Raw genomic sequence first — 20454 nt, 5'->3', positions numbered from 1 at the left:
TGGAGAAGTTAATTAACCGATTTAACTGTTTCCTCAAGCCCTCAGACAGCGTCTCAGTTCTGCCGGAATTCAGCTGCATCTCTTTCGGTTTACTTTAATAATGGCGCTGTACCATGTGGCTGCCATGAGGTCGGGTCCGAAAGCGATACGTGCCAGCCATTTGGAGGTCAGTGCCCCTGCAGGTCCAACGTGATTGGCCGAGACTGCTCACAATGTGCCACCGGATACTACGGCTTCCCCAACTGCAGGCGTGAGTACTATCCCTAGAACAGATATATCGTATCTCATAATTATCCTTTTGATATTTTTCCTACACAAATCTGTTAATAACATGCATAACTGACTAGCTGTAGCTATCGATCACGCTTGTTTATTGAATTTGAGTACTTCCTGTTCACTTGCACGTGTGTGTCCATGTTTGTAGCATGTAATTGCGGCACACGCTTATGCGAGCCAGTGACAGGCGAGTGCATCTGTCCTCCACGTACTCTGCTGCCGGAATGTGTGCAGTGTGAGCCGCAGACGTTTGGCTGCCATCCCCTGGTAGGCTGTGAAATGTGTAACTGTTCCCAGCCAGGGGTCACGGCTCAGGAAATCAGCTGCGACACAAACAGCGGCCAGTGCAGGTAAGTCATTTCAGCTTTGCACGATTCTACAGAACTGTACCACATTCCACAGTGATATATTCTCGCTCCTATTCTCACTTCTCCCAAAAATAACCTGCTGATTTATCCAGACATCACAGCAGGTACTGTTGCCTGCATTTAAATAATAATTGAATATTGATATGGATAGCGTCATCTGTGATTTAATTAGCAAAACAAAGTAGGATTTGGCCGCCATTTACTTCATGAATCTCACGGCTGCAATTTAATGACATGTGATGTCAATGCCGCAGTTGCAAAAACAACATCGTCGGTCGGCAGTGTGACCGGTGCTCGCCTGGTTTCTATGGATATCCCAACTGCAGGCCATGTGACTGCAACGAAGCTGGAACTGAGAGGAGTGTGTGCCACTCCATCACAGGACAGTGTTTATGCAAGGTACAGATGTCTCTCTTCGCTCCTCTCTCTCTCTCTCTCTCTCTCTCTCTCTCTCTCTCTCTCTCTCTCTCTCTCTCTCTCTCTCGCTCTCTCTCTCTCTCTCTCTCTCTCTCTTTCTGTCTGTCTGCCCTTTACTCTTCTACAGCACCACTATATGTAGATCCTTATTCTAATTTTCATGAATCATTTAGGGATTACCAGAATGCTTTTGTTACTTGTTCGTTACAGTTTATTTAAATGTATTTTCAATATGACTCTTTACATGAACCCTGTGATTAGCAGAATTAAAATACAATACAATGTAAATGAGCCCTGAAGTATTATTGGTTTTGCTTCATGTCTTGTCCTCCTTTTCAGGAAAACGTGGTGGGCTCTCGGTGTGACCAGTGCGCATTGGGCACATTCCATCTTGACCCCACTAACCCTAAAGGGTGCACCAAATGTTTCTGCTTCGGCGCCACTGACCGCTGCCGCAGCTCAGACAAGCGTAGGGAAGAGGTACTCCCAAATGCACACTTAAAGACCCAATTTATTTCATTATTTTGGGATTATATTAATAATAATCATTTACAAGTCGTTATTTAGCATATAATGCAACAATGGATGATCAAATGTTAGACATATTGAACATTCTAACCGTTTAAAGAAGAAGCAAAAGTGAATATATAACAAATAAATCAAGAAAAATATTCTTCTTCTACTTCTTCATTATTTACATTATTAATGTTATTATTGTTATTGTTATTATTATTCTTTAGTGGATTATTATTATTATTATTATTATTATTATTATTATTATTATTACTATTACTGCCCTGTGTAATGACTAATTACTGTCGTGTGTAGATTATGGTCATGGAAGGCTGGGTGTTGCTGAGAGGAGACAGAGAGGAAGTGCCCGTGTCTGTGTTCGGGGATCAGGATCTAGTGGAAGCGGATCTCAGTGACGTCCCTGATGTCTATCAGGATTTTCACTGGCATGCACCACGCGCTTATCTGGGTGACAAGGTTGGCATTTAGAAATCTCTGTTCTCATAAAGAAACAGAAAATGCTCATGCGTTTAAAATATACAATAGCAAAGTGGGATTTATCACTAGATCACTAAATCACTCTGGGATCTGCCAAACAGGCTTGGGAAAAAAAAGCTGCAGGAATCACAGTAGCTTTTATCTGTTGTCTGCAAAAATGTGTGTGTTGTCTGTCTCAGAAAGGGTTTTGACTATGTCATTTAGGTCTCTCAAACCAAGATAAACATCCCACAAGAGCTACGGTTTTGAAACTGCTCTGACCCAGTCGTCTAGACGTCACAATTTGACCCTTGTCAAACTCACACAAATCCTCACGTTGCCCATGTTTCCTGCTTCTAACACATCAACTTGAGGAGAAAATATTCACTTGCTGCCTAATAAATCCCACCCACTAATGTAGTCATGTTATGCCTGGTCGGTGTATAATCCCACTGTCCACATACACTGTAGTCTCATACATTTACAGGCTTTATAGATTTTTCATGTTTTAATCTCACGTTCTCTCATTCTAGGTGTCATCCTATGGCGGTTATTTGCGCTATCAGTTACACACACAGACAATGAGAGGAGATGCCCTGATTTTGCCTTCTGAAGCCTTTCGACCCGACATTATACTCAAGGTTCCTACTCCTACACTAAGTTGCAGTAACTTGCAATACATTTAAACCATGTAGAAATCAGGACATATCCAGGAATTCCATTTAAATAAACCATAGCGCAATCTTTCCAACTTCATGTGTGCAGGGAAACCAGATGACCCTGGTCTACATGGAGAGAGAGTATTTTTCTCCTGAGGAGCCTCATGAAGGAGTTATCTATCTAGTGGAGGTAGGAGGATGAGTTGACAAAGCACCAGCAACGACAAGAAAAAACATCTCAAACACAGACACGCATACACACACTTGTGCACAGGCACACATGCAAACACAATCATTATAAATAATTAAATATGGCAGAACTCCTTTTTTTTTTCTTCATCATACCAGTGACAGAATATTATAAAAAATGTTTTTTTTTATAATTAATAAAAAAAATGTATAATAATATTTTAAACAAGGTTATTTAAAAGATACACTAAGATCATCTATCTATACAATATATGATATATACGATCGAGCATTTATATATACGATATACCATATAATTAAATCACTGTATCATCAGCATTAATCGAGGAATTTTTGCTAAATGTCTTAGGTTTTCCTACAATCAGAAGAAAAGTTTATGAACCCCGTTTTCTCTATAGGGAAGCTTCCGTCACGCTCAGACAGGGAACTCAGTGTCTCGGGAGGAGCTGATGATGGTGCTGGTGGCTCTGGAGTCTCTGCAGATCCGAGCGCTCCACTCCCAGTCGGCGCAGTCCGTCTCTTTACGTGCTGCCAGGCTCGAGGGTGCTGAGCATCTGCCCAACGGACGCCACGCTAACAACGTGGAGCTGTGCATGTGTTCTGCAAGCTACCAGGGCGACTCGTGTCAGGTCGGTGTCTGATGGTTTGCAGCACACAGTCAATCAAATCAGTTCAATTCAGGTTTAATATAAATCAGTATTCCTATACGTTTATCCTTAATGATCAAACCGGAAGTGACAGTGGCAAGGAAAAACCCTCTGAGATGGTATGAGGAAGAAACCTTGAGATGATGCAAAGGGGAAATTTTTTTCATCTGGGTGGCACATAATGTCCATTTATTATAATTCAATCATTGTTAAAGTTATCACTGATGGATGCTTGAGTGCAAAACGGTTTGTGCCAATTGTAGTCCTGCAAACTGTTTATATTAAGTATAGTCAAAATCTATGTTCATTGATTGGGAGACAACTTTCTTTAGATTTTGATCTTTAGATTGTTCAGCAGTGGTTTCCAGTAGATAAGGATGGCATTAGTTTTTGATTTTCAGATTTACATAGACTCTTAACTGATAATCCACTGTATGTTTGCAATAGAGCACACACAGTTTTATATGTTATATACGTTCTTATAATATATATACTTGTGATACTTGCAAATAGTTTTTAGGTGATAGTTTTCTTCTCTCTCTCTCTCTCTCTCTCTCTCTCTCTCTCTCTCTCTCTCTCTCTCTCACTCTCTCTCTCTCTCTCTCTCTCTCTCTCTCTCTCTCTCTCTCTCTCTCTCTCTCTCTCTCTCTCCTGTATTGAATCTGTATCTGTCTCTTAGCGATGTGCTCCAGGCTACTACAGAGACACCAAAGGCTTGTTCCTGGGCAAGTGTGTTCCTTGCAACTGTAATGGCCACTCTGATCAGTGCCTGGATGGATCCGGAATATGTGTGGTGAGTATGTGCATAGTTTATATATATATAAATATATTAGGGCTGTCAATCGATTAAAATATTTAATTGCATATTTTTATTTGTTTTAAATACCTTAAATTAATACTTTTCAAGTTTTTAATACTCTAATCAACATGGGCATGGACAAATATGGATGCTTAGTGCAAATGTATGTTAGTGAAACCATACACAACACAGAGCATGAACACATAAAACACGTTTTAAAGTAATTATGGTGTTTTAAATTGCGTGAATGTTCCAAACGGGAACTTTTGCTATGTTTCCACACGGACAGTTTTAATTGCTAATATATTTATATATTAATTAATTAATTTATTTATATATTTATTCTGATAATCTCATTACAGTGTTGCTATTAGACATTATGCATATATGAAACCATTATAAGTTCTGAGTACATTACAATTCTCTTAAAATAAATAAATCAAAAAGAGAGATTTATGAAATTATTTTGTCTATGATAGTTCTCTTAATGAGATGATCATTTTTTTTACTGAATACAAAAGAATGATTATGCATAATATAGGGTGGACAGCAGAAATCACATGCATCAAATTTATGTATGGGAATCTATATCTGTATATTATTCTATTGTATATTGAGCGGCGTTTAAAGAAGGTGCATTAGTTTGCATTACCTTTAGGAATAAAATCGGTTTTAATGTCAAAATTTAGGATTTTTTGGTGCCGTTTGAAATCTGTATTTCGAATTCTTCAGAGCTGCCGTCACAACATGGCTGGAGACCACTGTGAGAAGTGTCTTGGTGGTTTTCACAGCAACAGCACAGTGGATGGCCATGCTGTATCCTGCAGCAGCTGCCCGTGTCCACTACAGGTGGCATCCAACAAGTCAGTGCTCCCACCATCTTCTACTTCATTTTTACTTCCATTTTTTTTTTTATGTTTTGTACATTGTATGCAGCTTCCCTCAGACATTGATCTTTTCTTTTTGGTTTTCAGTTTTGCTACTGGCTGTGTAGAGAAGCCCAATCACATGCAGTGTCTGTGCATGCCTGGCTACGCTGGGCCCAAGTGTGAAAGGTTTCTTCAGTTGTCTTTCAGCTATCACACATTTATTTGACATTGTGACATTCAAATTCTGTAATATGCTGGTTTCTAGGTGCACCTCAGCTAAGGAGACGTGTCCGGTATCTAATCAGACAACTATTATTTATCCGTAGGTGTGCCCCTGGTTACTATGGCAACCCCATGGTGATTGGCAGCACTTGCCAGCCGTGCAAATGTAATGACAATTTGGACCCAAACATGCTGTTCAACGACTGCCATCCAGTGACCGGTGAGTGCCATGGCTGCATGTTCAACACAGCGGGACCCCACTGTGAGATCTGCGCCCCAGGTTTCTACGGTGACGCCATCACTGCCAAGAACTGCACCAGTAAGACTTGTGCTTAGCAAACTATTTTTAAACTGCTTTGCGCAATAAAATATTTCACAATTTCTTTGTCTTTAAAAAAATCTTTCAGAATGCAGCTGTTCTCCCTGTGGAACGGCCTCATGTGACCCTTATACGGGTCAGTGTCACTGTAAACCAAGTGTTACAGGCATCCACTGTGATCACTGTGAGGTATGGAACTTATCTTTTCTTAATTTGTTTTATGTCTTTTAGGACCAGTTAAGCCTGTGGTCTGACTGTAATTTGTGCTTATATGATTAATAATTTGTGTTCAGGACGGCACATTTGGCTTTGACTCGTGTACTGGTTGCCACGCATGTGACTGTGAAGCAGCTGCAGCGCTGACTCAGCCGTGTAACCCAGTTAGCGGCTCATGTGCGTGTCGTCCTGGTGTGAACGGCCCTAACTGCCGCCAGTGTGCTCCTGGACACTGGGACTACGGTCCTGATGGCTGCAAAAGTAAGGCTTTTTTCCAAAACCTTCACACTTTATTCAAAACATTATTTTTTTATATGTTACGCAGTCTTTATTACATTACCGTGTGTTTCTTTTGGACTTCAGAGTGTGAGTGTAGAGGAGGTCGTTGTGATCCACGGACCGGAGAATGCCGCTGTCCTGACACTCTGACAGGGAAACAGTGTGATCGCTGCACCAACGAACACAGTGTTCTGGTCACTAATGGAGCTGATGTCCACTGTGAAGGTAAATATAGACACATTGACAGAAAGAAGTTTTAAAACCTCATACATTTTACCGCTCTAATTTATCTTCATTCCAACGTCAAATCATGTAAACTAGTTACAGGATGGATTTTCATACATAAGGAAATGAGGATGAACTTCTGACAGCTTATTTATGTGTGTATTTATTATTTGATTAGTATGCGATAGCTGCGTAAGAGTGCTACTGCAGGATCTAGACATGGTGAACGACTACTTCCTCTCTGTGGATAACCAGCTAAAGAACATCAGTGCCAGCGCCCTCGCCTGGGAACAACTCCGCAACCTTAATGTGTCGGTGATGAACGTGACTGTGAGTCTTTCTCTCTCTCTCTCTCTCTCTCTCTCTCTCTCTCTCTCTCTCTCTCTCTCTCTCTCTCTCTCTCTATCTGTCTGTCAAATACACAGTCACAATCAGGGTATATGTAAAACCAGACCTGCTGAATGTCTGATCTATTACTGTTAGTTGCCTACTCACATTTCCTAAATACACAGTATGTGGCAGTATTCATCTATGCAAATCTTTCCCCAGAATTCCATCAAAAACTACAACAGTACCCTGGATGGCAGCAGGATGCAGGCCGAATTATTGGAGAAAGAGTTGCAGACCACTGATTCAGACATCTCTAATCTAGAGGAGAAGGTATGAATTGAATTTGGAGTAAGATCTTAGACAGTGATTAATATAATACAAACATTGGTTTACACCATTCACAGTGCTTTAATAAAATGCAAGAGCAAGTCAAGTCAATTCAGTTCCAGTTTCCATATACAGCTGGTACAGTACACAGTGAGATAAAATAACATTTCGCCAGGACCATCATGATACATACTAAAAGAGACTACCCAGTCATTATTATAAAACTTATATTTATGGCATTTGGGAGATGCTTTTATTTAGAGAGATTTACAGTTATCTGATTTATACTATTTATATATCTTGACCGGTGAGGAGAGTGTGTTGAGAAGATGGAGGCAGTATTTTGAGCAGCTGATGAATGAAGAAAATGAAAGAAAGAGAGAAGGTTGGATGATGTGGAGAATGTGAAGCAGGAAGTGGATGGGATTAGTAAGCAGGAAGTAAGAGCAGCAATTAAGAGGATGAAGAGTGCAAAGTCTTTTGGACCAAATGACATACCGGTAGAAGCATGGAGATGTTTAGGAGAGATGGCAGTGAAGTTTTTAACAAGATTGTTTAAAAAGATATTGGAAGGTGAGAGGATGCCTGAGGAATGGAGAAGCAGTGTGCTGGTACCGATCTTTAAGCATAAGGGAGATGTGCAGACCTGCAGTAACTACAGGGGAATAAAGTTGATCAGTCACACCATAAAGTTATGGGAAAGAGTAGTGGAAGCCAGGCTGAGAGAAGAGGTGACCATCTGTAAGCAGCAGTATGGTTTTATGCCAAGGAGGAGCACCATAGACACAATATTTGAATAGAGAAGGTCAGAAGGAGTTGCATAGTGTGTTTGTGGATTTAGAGAAAGTGTACGACAGGGTGCCAAGAGAGGAGTTGTGGTATTGTATGAGGAAGTCAGGTGTGTCAGAGAAGTATGTGAGGGTGGTGCAGGACATGTATGAGGACAGTGTGACAGCAGTGAAGTGTGCAGTAGGAACGACAGACTGGTTCAAAGTGGAGATTGGATTGCATCAAGGATCGGCTCTGAGCCCTTTCCTGGTTGCAGTGTTGTTGGACAGGTTGACAGACGAGGTCAGACAGGAGTCTCAATGGACTATGATGTTTGCGGATGATATTGTGATTTGTGGTGAGAGTAGGGAGCAGGTTGAGAAGAGCCTGGAGAGGTGGAGATATGCGCTGAAGAGAAGGGGAATATAAGTCAGTAGCAGTTAAGACAGAGTACACAATGAATATAATAGGACATTAGGCACAGTAAAGGACAGTCTAGCACCAATCAATACACTGTTCTAGTGAGGGTAAATTGTGATTTAACACGTTGTGCAAAAATATATAACAATGTCAGAGTAAAGTGCTGTATTTGTAAAAATAATGTACTGAGATACTAAGTTTTATTAGTGGTGCAACGGATCACATTACAGTTTATAAGTCCTGGATCAGATCTTTTTTTTTTTTTCGGATCAGCAAAAAAAGTGAAGGAAACAATTATTGTTGACTGATTAACACGTCCCGTTCACATGAACACAAGCAATACCGGCAGGGAAAAAAAAAATGTTTTTGCTATCGTTAACAAATCTGTTGGACCCCTTGTATTTACTATGATAAAAAAATAATACTGGTGGTTAATACTACAAAAAAATATCAAAGGGAGTTGAATATTGTTTTGCCTCAGCAGCTGCTATAAGACTACAATATACTAAAAGATTGTCCTACAGTGGATGGTAGAATTACTGGTGTTCATTGTTTGACCAGAGGGAATGCCCGTATCCTACTTTGTTAAAACTATGAATATTTTTCAGGTGTCAGTATCAGTCAGAAAAGGAGATGAGCTTACGAACAACACCAAAGACACATACAAGAGAGCTGAGAGCCTGCTGGACTTCATCAACAGCAGCATGAGAGACATAGAAGGTTGGGAAATAACACTCATGTCATTAAGCATTTACTGACACGTCCTTTATGTGCATGATATTAACTCATTTTGATGATGTAATGTGTCTGTTTTTCAATAGCAACTTTGGAGCTGGTGAACAGAACCTCACAGAATGGCTCTCAAGACGTAGATGAGAATGAGTTGGCACAGAAGCTATCTGAGGTGGCGGCCATGCTGAGGGACATGCGCTTCCAGAGCACTCACTACCAGAGGAAGTTGGCGGAGAACGAGCTCACTGAAGCCGACAAAAGTGAGTGACACCAAATTCAAAATTTCTGAAGTTTCTCATGCTTTTTTGGGGGGGTGTTTTTTGTATTTCTGTATTAAGGGGAGAAAATATTTGAATGATCACATTTTTCTCTGTAGTGCTGGAGCGGGTGAAAGAAGAGATGGCTAACCGGAGTGCTGCAAACCAGGATACATTGAAATCTATCGACAAAAAACTGGATCAGTTTAACAGTGAGCTCATGAACCTCAGAGACTCTCTTAATGATGCAGTGAAGAACATAGCACGTGCAACTGAAACCAACAGCATCAACCAGAAACAGCTGGAAAAGTACAAGGTACACCAACCTGCACACACACACACATACACACACACACACACACACACACACACACACACACACACACACACACACACACACACACACACAAAAAACATATTACTACACAATGGTTTTTTCTATTCTATTCTATTCTATTCTATTCTATTCTATTCTATTCTATTCTATTCTATTCTATTCTTTTCTATTCAATTCAGTTTAATTCAATTAAATTCTTTTTGTATATCAATGTATGAACACTGTCCCAAAGCAACTTTACATATTAAATAGATCAGTCCATATATGCCTAATGAGCAAGCCAGTGCTAACAGTGACATGGAAAACTCTGAGATATGAGGTATGAGAAAGAACGCATGAGAGGCACCAGACGCAAAAGGAAATCCATCCTCATTCTCGTCTTTTCTACTGAAAGACACCAAACAGATTCAGTTACTGTGGCATGTTGATTACAGCATATTACAATAAAAGTGCAATAATGTATTTAGATTTCTTGTATGAATGCGTAATCAGTTAATATTAGCTGCAGAAAAATTTAGTTTTTTTTTCAATTGAAAGACAATCAGTCAGCACCCCAACATTGATATTACTTTAATATCACTGCTATGTTTTTAATTAGAAATACGAAAAAAAATACAAGCCAACATCCACAGGATTAGAAGAAAATAAAACATTCCTTTGATTCCTGCTGTTACCAGGAATACATGAACCATTGGTAGAACTTTCCTGTCAAACATTTCTGTACTGTTTTTAAAAAAAAATCATCATGATTGTTCAGTTAGATTTCCTGAAATGTTTTGATGTATCTCTAGCAAAAAGTGAACGCTCTGAAGTCAAAGTGGAAAGAGGTGGAGGATATGATCCAGATGGCAGAAGATGACGTCGCTCAGGTTAATGACATGCTGTCTATGCTGCAGGACACCAAAGAGGTCAGATTGGACACAAACACAAATATGATGTATGATGAGGCAAATGATGATCTTCCAGTCCAGTTCTTACCTGCTGTCCTTCTCCTCTGTAGGAGTTTGAACGTCTGTCTGCTCAGCTGGATGGGGCAAAGCAGCCTCTCACTAGCCGAGTACAGAATTTCACCTTGTCCAGTTCGAAAAGCCCGCTCGTAGAAAAAGCTGAGAGACATGCTGAGCTTCTCAATCAGCTTTCCATGAACCTCACAAGGTACCAGAGATTTTCAGTTTTCACTTGCACCACAGATACATGTACTTTTTCTCAGTCTATATTTAATATCTCTTCCTTTTTGTTTAAACAGCGTCATTTCCAACACGAACCAGGACAGTTTCATCCAGAGAGCTCTAAATGCATCACGCACTTACACCAACATTATTAAGAGCATCGAAGAGGCTGAGACTTTAGCCAGGAAAGCAAATTCAGAGGCCCTAGAGGTAATGTTCAATTACAGAGAACCCGTTGCTTGGGTGTATTGCATGTTTTGCCTTTTTGTAATTTATATATATATATATATATATATATATATATATATATATATATATATATATATATATATATATATATATATATATATATATATATATTAGAGGTCGACCGATATGGGTTTTTCTCTGGCCGATGCTGATGCCAATATTTAGAAATCAGGTCAACCGATGGCTGATCTATCCATCCGATCTAAGATCTAGATCGGATGGGGGAAGTGTTAGTTTTGAACCAAGACCTGACCAACTTAAGAAACCCAAAATTATAACATTGTCCCATCTGATTGTAAGGCAGGCACTAGTTATAATAGATACATCACTACATCTGCCTCTCTTTTAACCCTGATGCACCCCTTACTCTGGAAAAGTGTAAATTTCAAATCATCAGACAATATGACCTTTTTTATATACAGTCAGCACAGTTTTGATCTCGTATATGATTATTCAGATTTTGTGGGTTTTTTTGGCACAGGATCTCAAAGGCCAGGATCTTTCCCAGCAGGCGAGTGACCTTAAAAATAAGAGTCTGGCTCTACAGAAAGAGGCATCAGATCTGCTCCAGGACCTGACCAAAGGTACAGTTTATCATGACATGATGATGGAGATATTGGGCCTCATTTAGCAAGCTGATTCATAATTCATAGGAGCATTTCATAAAAAAAAAATCGCTATGACTTCTACTCCTGTGTCAGTATGAGAGTGTAAATTTAATACTAACTCGACTGATGAGCTTCAATTATATAAATTGCCCGGATTATTATTGCAATGTTGAGTATCAAGAGTGACTTATTAAAGTGCTTTATAGTCTCTTTCAAAAACATAACTTCCTGAATGTTAACCAGGTCAGAGAAAATACTGTACAACCCAGAGTTTCATATTATTTGTATTAATAAAGGAGATGAAATATGGATTTTTCATTAGCCATAAATCAAGTGCTTCCACTGATAGAAGATTAGGGACTGATGTATTTTTCCAAAGCATTTAATATATCTTATAAATTGGTTGTGTTTGATACATCTTTTTTAATGATATGCTGCCTTTTCAGTAAATTTTCACAACAATTTTAGTGCAGCTGTGTTTTATTTATAAAGTGCAAACACTAAAAACATTAAGACACCAAAAAACAAGACATGTGGTACAAAACACATATCCACAAGAACCACAAGGTAAACATGAACATCAGCATAGTAGCATTACAACATGGAACCCGATTGTGCAAGATAAATAGTGTAGAAATGCCAATTAGAGACTAAAAATTCCATTAAAGATGCGGCTAAGTACAAGTACTAATTACTGATGACGTGAGAAACGTGAAAGTGCAGTGGCTTGTGGGAAATGTAATCTTTGAGTCTAGGTTTAATCCTGTAGGTTTTCTCCTCCATAATTGACTGTTGAAAAATTTTGCTTGCGATTTGAATTGGGCAGACGTGAAGCCTCGGGTGCAGGACATCAAGAAGCGTCTACAAGAGGCAGAAGTGAAAAAGAACAAGCTGCTGAAGGATCTGGCAGTAGTGCAGAATTCACTCAACTTTACCAAAGGTGAGCAGTTCTTTTTTTGTGTTGTGTTTTAATTAATTTCACAAATGTATATAAAACATTTGATATTTTATAAAGTATTTATGGGTGTGGCTGTGTGTGGGGTATAGGGAACACATCAGAGGAGATCGTTATAGCAAAAAATGCAGCGACAATGGCTAATAGCACTGTGGCAGAAGTGCTGGAGAAGCTAGCGCCTATGAAACAAAAGCTGGACGAGTGGCAGAGAACATACGGCTCATCCAACACCACTAATGAAGACTTCAATGATGCACTCAGCCAGGCCAACAGCTCGGGTTTGTGTGTGTGTGTGTGTGCGTGTATGTCTGCGTGTGTGTGTGTATACAGCTTTCTTTTTAAGTCTAAATAAGATGTTTCTCCTTGCTTACTGATGTCAAGGCTTAGTTTGGGTGTAGTAGAATCATAAATTAGCCGCATTATTAATTACGTCGTCAAAACGATAATATGACACATGACGTGTGTTACGTGCAGTGGGAGCTCTCAGCGAGACCATTCCAATGTTGATAAAAAAGCTGGATCGCTTGCAGAACCACTCTATGCAGATGTCCAACATTTCCGAGAACATCCTAAGGATCCGTGAGCTCATTGCTGAAGCCCGTAACGCTGCAAACAAGGTATTCCAGCCTTCATTTAAAATGTCCAACCTAATAAACAAAAATAAATAAACAACTATTGTCTTATGACCCTTTCTGTAAGATCATCTCACTTTACCCATTGTTTTCATCAGGTCGGGGTGTCGATGAAGTTTAACGGGAAATCGGCAGTGCAAGTGAGGACTCCAAAAAATCTGGCTGATCTGGCTGCATACACCTCCCTCAAGTTACACATCTCCGTCTCCAACGCTGCACGCAAAAAGCGCCAAGACGCCAGCAGCCAATTCGTCTTCTACCTGGGCAACAAGAACGTAAGACCCTCAACACTCTCTTGTCGTGTATATGAGCGTGGAAACCATGATGCCAGGAATGCCATTACTGAAGTACAGGAAAATACACCCAAACTAAAATCTATTATTTATATGATAAATGAATAAGGAAAAGAATACTAAATAAATATGTATTGCTTCACCATGCCACAACTAATTAGGACCTATTATTTAAAAATATGGTAGAAATGCTCTTAAACTTATTTAGGGCTGCAAATATCAATTAATTTAATAACCGATTCAGACTATTATTTATTTTATTTTCTATTAATCATATTTTTTATGTTTTGCTTATTATCCCTATTACAGGGTATTTATGTAAAAAGTTTACTTAAGAAATGTAAAAGCCACATATCGAGTATAACTACTGTATTATTCTGACTATAAGCCGCTACTTTTTGAATTTTTTGAAGTTTTGAACCCCGCAGCTTAAACAACGAAGCGGCTAATTTATGAATTTTTCCTGGGTTTTTCTCAGTTTCACAAACTTCAAGCCAAAAAAACTGAGCGACATAACATTAGACCAATGAAATTTCTGAACGGAAACTAAAAAACGCACCTCACCTGTGTTCTGAGCTGCATGGCATCGAGAGAAAGATTTTTTTTAAACGCACGACGATGCCAAAAGATAAACTCCCGAGAGAAATAGTTGTGAAAGGAAGGAGGAAGACAGTGAACAATGACTTTCTTGGTAGGCTACTGTTTAGATACAAGCCGTTGTAGCACGTTGAGTCTGGGTGAAGGGAGAGCTCGAGTTGTAACTCCAGTTGCAACAGAAATCATATAAGCACAGACAGGTTTCCAAAACTCTTGCTTTTTTATTTTTCTTGGCAACAGCGTTATGGGTTAGTCAAAGAAACTTAGAAATGAGCATCAGAAAATAATAGGGACATATTCCTCGGTCTTACACACATGCAGTAATACCGGAAAAATGCTGTGCCGGTCTTTTCCCAAAATACCGCTATGCTCCTAAAGGAAGCGCAACATATTTCACTCATTACACCGTGTGTAACGTGTCTTTCGTTAAAGCCTGTGTAAAGTTCATTAGTGTAGACATTATAGGCTTATAGACAGGTGTGGCTTATTTATGTTAAAAATAAAAATATTAGTAAAATTCAGTGGGTGCGGATTATATATGGGTGCGCTGTATAGTCCGGAAATTACGGTAACTTTAATTTAGACATTTTAAAGCTTACAGTGGCTGGATTTCTTCTTGAAAAAATTCACTGTTGGGTTGTTTCTGTAAAAAAATAAAAATTAAAAACAGCATTTGATGATGCAAGGTGAAGCAATTGTTTTTATGATAATTGCAGATGGCAAGTGACAACCATGCCTAAAAATATCAATACAAAATATAATACCACCACTATCACGTTGCGATTATAGAAACCATCAATACTGTACAAAACCGCGTGGCATTACAGAGAGAGAGGCATTTCACATATGCATACCACTTTACTAAAGCAAGAAAACCAGTGAAGACACCAAACCACTACAATACCCCCGCAACTGTGCACCTACATCATCTGGAGCAGTTCAGAATCAATATTTGTCAAATAACATGACAAAAACATTACAAATTTAAATAAAAAAACACTCTATTCACCAGAGATGCACACTCATAATTTGCACCGATCCTCAGAGGCTTTAAGAAAGTGGCACCGCTCGTATTTACTGGTCTGGAAGCCGAGAACAAACCCTTTCCCGGGCTGAGACAAGCAAGCTAGCTTCAGGGGGGCCGACTTTTCTCACGATGTCTAACTTTTCTGGAAAATGTATTTTGAAGTATATCCGAGACCAAATCAATTTCACTTCCTCTGTAGGCATAAAAAAAGTCGAACTCAGATGTATTAATGTGTGCAGTGCAGGTCAGTGTTTCTGATAGTGTTTAGGCCAGTAGAGAAGGCTTTACTGGCCCTGACTGCCCACCACTGGTTGTAGTAGACAAATGCTATAAAAAGAGAATGGAACGGACGCTAACCGGCCTGTTAAAAGAAAAAGAAAAAATATGCGTTGGCGTACAAATGCATAAGCTGCTGCTGTTATTTGCTGCTTTTAGATTTAGTGTTTTTTCGCCTCGTTTTAATTAAATCCATCACTATGTCAGCGAGCTGATTGCGCAACCCGATGCTCACGAGTCACGCACACTTGTTCCTGCTGCTGTTGACACTGTACTATCCGCCAGGCTCAGCCGTAACTTGAGCAGTCCAACTCAATAAACACATTCATTAACAAGGAATTCCATTAACAAGGAATTATTATCGATACTCGATAATTATCGATTTTATTGTTTAGTTGTTTCAGTCATGAATGTATTATTATTGTAGCTGATTACATTGTATTATATTATTATATTGCGATTTATATTATTATATTGCATTTGGATTCATGTACATGTCCTTCGCCTGTTGCAGTCCAGCAAGGAGTTCATGGGGATGGTTCTGGATGGCACAAAACTACGCTGGCTCTTTAATCTCGGTGATAAGACTGCGGAGGGGGTGACACCAGAGCCTGTTCGCTCAGATACACCATTCAGCAGTGTGGTTCTTCAGAGGTGAGGCAGATGGACTGTACTCTTTATCTTTATCCTGATCACCCTGGTCGCTTTTACCCTTATAATAATCATTGCCATCAGTAGCAGAAAAAAGCATGTGAAAAATGATTTTACATCCATTCTGCATGTGTGTGTTAAGGATGTTGCAGTATGGTCAGATGTCAATGAATGTAGCAGAGGGACGATGGGTTAAGCAGAATGTGGAGGCAGAGGGAGATCTTGGCCTTTTGAACCTCTCCCCTAACGATACAGTCTTCTTCGTTGGGGGTTTTCCCAGTACCTTCATGGTAGTGTTTAAGAATTTACATTTGTATCCGTGCATATTTGTGCTTCCTTTTATAGGTGTATACAGTATTGTCTAACATGTCATTGCTTCACAGCCTCCATCCCAGATGCAGCTGCCTAATTTCAAGGGATGCATTGAGCTCGAGAGTCTGAATGAGGAAGTGATCAGCCTCTATAACTTTGAACAAACTTTTGAGCTGAACACCACTGAAGACAGTCCTTGCCCACGGTGAGTACAGTCGACTGCACACATAAAAAAACGAAGTAGAACTGAGAGAATCAAATGAAACAGAGCAAAATGATTTTCATTTGGATATTTTTTTGCAATATACACATAATACAATATGATGTAGTAATAAGAGCTATTTAAAACAAGTTTGCAGGACAAGAATCAAAGCATTCAAAGTCATAACATCCTCATCACCTCACTTTTGTTTAGGTTGTGTTCAAATCAAATGGCTATAATGTACATTTTGGAGTCTTGCTGTCTTTTAACATTGTTCTTATTTCCAGATTATTTACAAATACAGTACAAATGCATTTTGAAGTTGTCAGTTTAACAGATAATTGCCATTCATTTTGAAAGTTCGTTTCCAGTAGAATGATTTTTGCTGAATTTGAATATTCAACAGTGTATATTAAATGTTTTAAATACAAGCTGTCTATAGCTGTTTTAAATGGGCTGTTTATAATACAGGCTTTGTCTATGTTCTGCATGAACATACTCCAGTAGCAGAATATTATAATACTGTAGTAAAACCCCAATTCCAAAACAGTTGGGACGTTGTATAAAATGTACATAAACCATTATTTGGATGCAATGATTTGGAAATCTCCAAATAATTGCACTTATTTTAACCTAATTTAATTGTGCCCCATTTATAAACCATATCCAAATGCAATGGCTATGCAATGAATACAAGATCTATATAAAAATGATGTACATTTGTTAGAACAGTATTATAATCAACTAATGATAGATAGCCCTTTACAACCCCAATTCCTGAAAAGATAAGAGAAATGGACATAAAATCAATGATTTGCAAATCTCATAAACCCATATTTAATTCATAATAGAACATAAAAAACATATCAAATGTTTAAAATGAGAAAATGTACCATTTTAAGAAAAAAAAGTAAATATTAGGCAATTTTTAAGCGACACAACCCAAAAAGGTTTGGACAGGCCCATGTTTACCACTGTGTAGCCTCCCCTCTTCTTTTAACAACAGTCTGTAAATGTCTGGGAACTGAGGAAACCAGTTGCTGGAGTTTTGGGAAAGGAATGTTGTCCTGTTTTTGCCTGATATAGGATTCTAACTGCTCAGTAGTCCTGGGTCTTTGTTGGCGTATATTTCAGTTTAAGATGCACCAAATATTTTCAATTGGTGAAAGGTCTAAACTGCAGGCAGGCAATTCAGCACCCGGACCATTCTAATATGAAGCCATGCTGTTGTCTTACAGTAGAAGATTTATGTGGTTCAGCTTTGTCCTGCTGAAATATGCAAGGTCTTGATTCAAAAAAGAAAGCATCTGGATGGGAGCACATGTTGCTCTAAAACCTGGATATATCTTTCAGTGTTGACGGAGCCTTTGCAGATGTGCAAGCTTCCCATTCCATATGCACTAAGCACCACCATACACCAATTTTGATTCTTCTGACCACAGACAGTTTTCCACTTTATTACAGAGCATTTTGCATGAGCTTTGGCCCAGAGAAGATGGCAGCGTTTCTAGATCATGTTCATATATGACTTCTTCTTTTGCATGATCAATCTTTAACTTGTAAACTAGCATTTTTGGTTTGCACTGTGAACTGTGTTTTTTGAAAGTATTCCTTAACCCATGCAATGATGTCTATCACAGGATCATGACTGTTTTTAATGTGCATAATGAGCTTTGCAAATCATTGCATCACTGTTTTTATTTACATTCTGCACAGTGTCCCAACTGTTTTGAAATTGGGGTTGTATAATTGCATGTATGTGTATGTGGGTGTTTTATAACAGACCTAAGCCACCAGTAATCCAGCAATGGATAGAAGATGCATCGTACTTTGACGGAACAGGCTATGCTGAAATCACTCCTAAGCCTCTGTGCGCGAAAGCTCGCTTCGAACTGGATATCAAACTCGTCTCATATAATGGAATTCTGCTCCTGCTTCGCAACGAGGTCAGAACATTTGCACGTTTGCGTTAACAACAGAATTATGAACCGTGCTGTTAGATGCTGTGATCTCTCATGACGCTTGTCCCTTCCACAGACTAAGTTTGCATGTGTGGCAGTACTGGGAGGACGTGTGAAGCTCTTTTACAACTTCAATGGGACGTTTGTGGAGGAGGAGTACAAAGGCACAGAACCTGACTTGCTGTTTGTCAGTGACTCCACTGCTAAATTGGTAAGATATTTGTACACTATACCTGAACAGGCCATCTGTATTTTAGTAGTAGCATGCCTACAGAAGCCGGTGTATTTTTCTTCTAGAATCAAAAACTGTCACATTTTTGTTTATTATTTACAACATAATGACATATTAAACAGTGAAATTTGACATAATAAGACCTTTTATAGAACACACAGTATGTGTATCTACAGGTTTTATCTAATGTGACTACCGTAATTTCCGGACTATTAAGCGCACCCAAATATAAGCTGTGCGTTTAAAAATCACCATTGGTGAAGCTTTTCTCCCGATGCCGTGCAGCTCAGAACACAGGTGAAGTGCGTTTTTTCATGCCCGGTTGTTTTCGGCGTGACGAATGATTCGCATTTCCTGTTGCCAGTCCGAGTGAGCGGCAGGTCAAATGTCAGAGGAACCGCATCTATATTTATGTGGTGCGGCCTGATTCAGTGGGAGCGCATCTGATTTAATATAAGAGTTGGTTCACCTGAACCCGTTCGGCAATTTCATTGGTCTAATGTTATGGGGCTCAGTTTTTTTGGCTTGTAGCTTGTGAAACCGGGAAAAACCCAGGTAAAATCTATAAATTAGCCGCATCATTGTATAAGCCACGGGGTTTAAAGAGTGGGAAAAAAGTAGCAGCTTATAGTCCAGAAAATACGGTATATACAGACTGCATATATAATATAATAACTCATCTTTGAATAAGACTATTTCGAGGTTAGATTAAGGTGTACTAATAAATGTAGTGTGGAATCCTGAGGTGTACCATGTGTTCTCCGTAAAGGTGGAGGTCATTATTCCTGTGCGCACATCAACAATGGAACCTTACACGCTGCTGGTGAGGAGACAAAGGAAACAACTGTACCAGGTTGACTCCTCTGATATACCCTGTTTCACAGGAAGCTACTTCGTGGGTGGTGTTCCTGATGACCAAATGCCTGAGATGTGAGCACACAACCTGTCATGTCCTCCACTGTCACTTGTAAAGCATAGAGTAGTGTACGCTGTTTGGACAAAAGTATTTGGACGCCTGAGATTTTCAGCCATTACTAATGAGTGGAGGTTATTATAACAGCTAATGAAGACTAAATGTAGAATGGGATGCATACAAATCTTATGATCAGGTGTCTACAAACTTTTGTCCATATAGTGTAGGTATAAATCCATTCAGGCTCGTCCTGGCTGCAAAATGTAGCCATGAGACACTCAATGTATAGTGTAATTGTGTGTTTATGTGCTTTTTTTGGCTGTGTGCAGGCTGAAGAGTCTGTTCCCTAAGCAGGGTTCTATAAAGGGTTGCGTCAAGAACATTAAAGCCATGGCCAGTTTCATAGACCTTAAGAGCATGAAGACTTCTGGCATAAGCTATGGTTGTCCTGATGACTTACTGGTAAGAGCTCTTTCGATATATCTGCTAAATGATTCTGCTACAAGGATTAGAGACGAATCTGTAAACAGGTCCTTACAAAAATACATTCTGCATACAAAACATTTTTCTAACAATATGAATATGAATACATGGCAAAAGTAAGTAACAATGAAATAAAATAAAATGCAGTTGTTTTAAATGTGTGTTTGTTGTAGCATTACAGTTTCCCTTCACTGGAGCCAAAAGGTTTAAACCTGTTAAAGCATAAC

The 20454-nt window shown here is 39.2% G+C and overlaps 1 protein-coding gene across 2 annotated transcripts in view; it reads left to right on the top strand.

Annotated features, from left to right (window-relative positions):
- lama5 (laminin, alpha 5) overlaps positions 1–20454 on the top strand; it is a 77124-nt gene that overhangs the window by 50130 nt on the left and 6540 nt on the right. For both annotated transcript variants that reach the window (XM_083570068.1, XM_083570067.1), the window contains exons 34-68: positions 39–250; positions 425–626; positions 899–1043; positions 1401–1541; positions 1890–2051; positions 2585–2692; positions 2817–2900; positions 3319–3549; positions 4247–4360; positions 5099–5229; positions 5341–5421; positions 5562–5776; positions 5865–5965; positions 6070–6253; positions 6356–6496; positions 6675–6826; positions 7046–7156; positions 8950–9061; positions 9163–9333; positions 9450–9646; positions 10459–10575; positions 10668–10822; positions 10914–11046; positions 11567–11669; positions 12520–12633; positions 12741–12926; positions 13123–13265; positions 13379–13555; positions 15988–16127; positions 16267–16414; positions 16508–16641; positions 18422–18584; positions 18676–18810; positions 19601–19761; positions 20074–20206. In XM_083570068.1, coding sequence (XP_083426194.1) covers positions 39–250; positions 425–626; positions 899–1043; positions 1401–1541; positions 1890–2051; positions 2585–2692; positions 2817–2900; positions 3319–3549; positions 4247–4360; positions 5099–5229; positions 5341–5421; positions 5562–5776; positions 5865–5965; positions 6070–6253; positions 6356–6496; positions 6675–6826; positions 7046–7156; positions 8950–9061; positions 9163–9333; positions 9450–9646; positions 10459–10575; positions 10668–10822; positions 10914–11046; positions 11567–11669; positions 12520–12633; positions 12741–12926; positions 13123–13265; positions 13379–13555; positions 15988–16127; positions 16267–16414; positions 16508–16641; positions 18422–18584; positions 18676–18810; positions 19601–19761; positions 20074–20206 — 5137 coding nt within the window. The remainder of the gene's footprint in view (positions 1–38; positions 251–424; positions 627–898; positions 1044–1400; positions 1542–1889; positions 2052–2584; positions 2693–2816; positions 2901–3318; positions 3550–4246; positions 4361–5098; positions 5230–5340; positions 5422–5561; positions 5777–5864; positions 5966–6069; positions 6254–6355; positions 6497–6674; positions 6827–7045; positions 7157–8949; positions 9062–9162; positions 9334–9449; positions 9647–10458; positions 10576–10667; positions 10823–10913; positions 11047–11566; positions 11670–12519; positions 12634–12740; positions 12927–13122; positions 13266–13378; positions 13556–15987; positions 16128–16266; positions 16415–16507; positions 16642–18421; positions 18585–18675; positions 18811–19600; positions 19762–20073; positions 20207–20454) is intronic.

Source organism: Silurus aristotelis, assembly GCF_946808225.1.
Source record: "Silurus aristotelis genome assembly, chromosome: 19".
Lineage (NCBI taxonomy): Eukaryota > Metazoa > Chordata > Actinopteri > Siluriformes > Siluridae > Silurus > Silurus aristotelis.
This window is presented reverse-complemented; position numbering and strand designations above follow the sequence as displayed.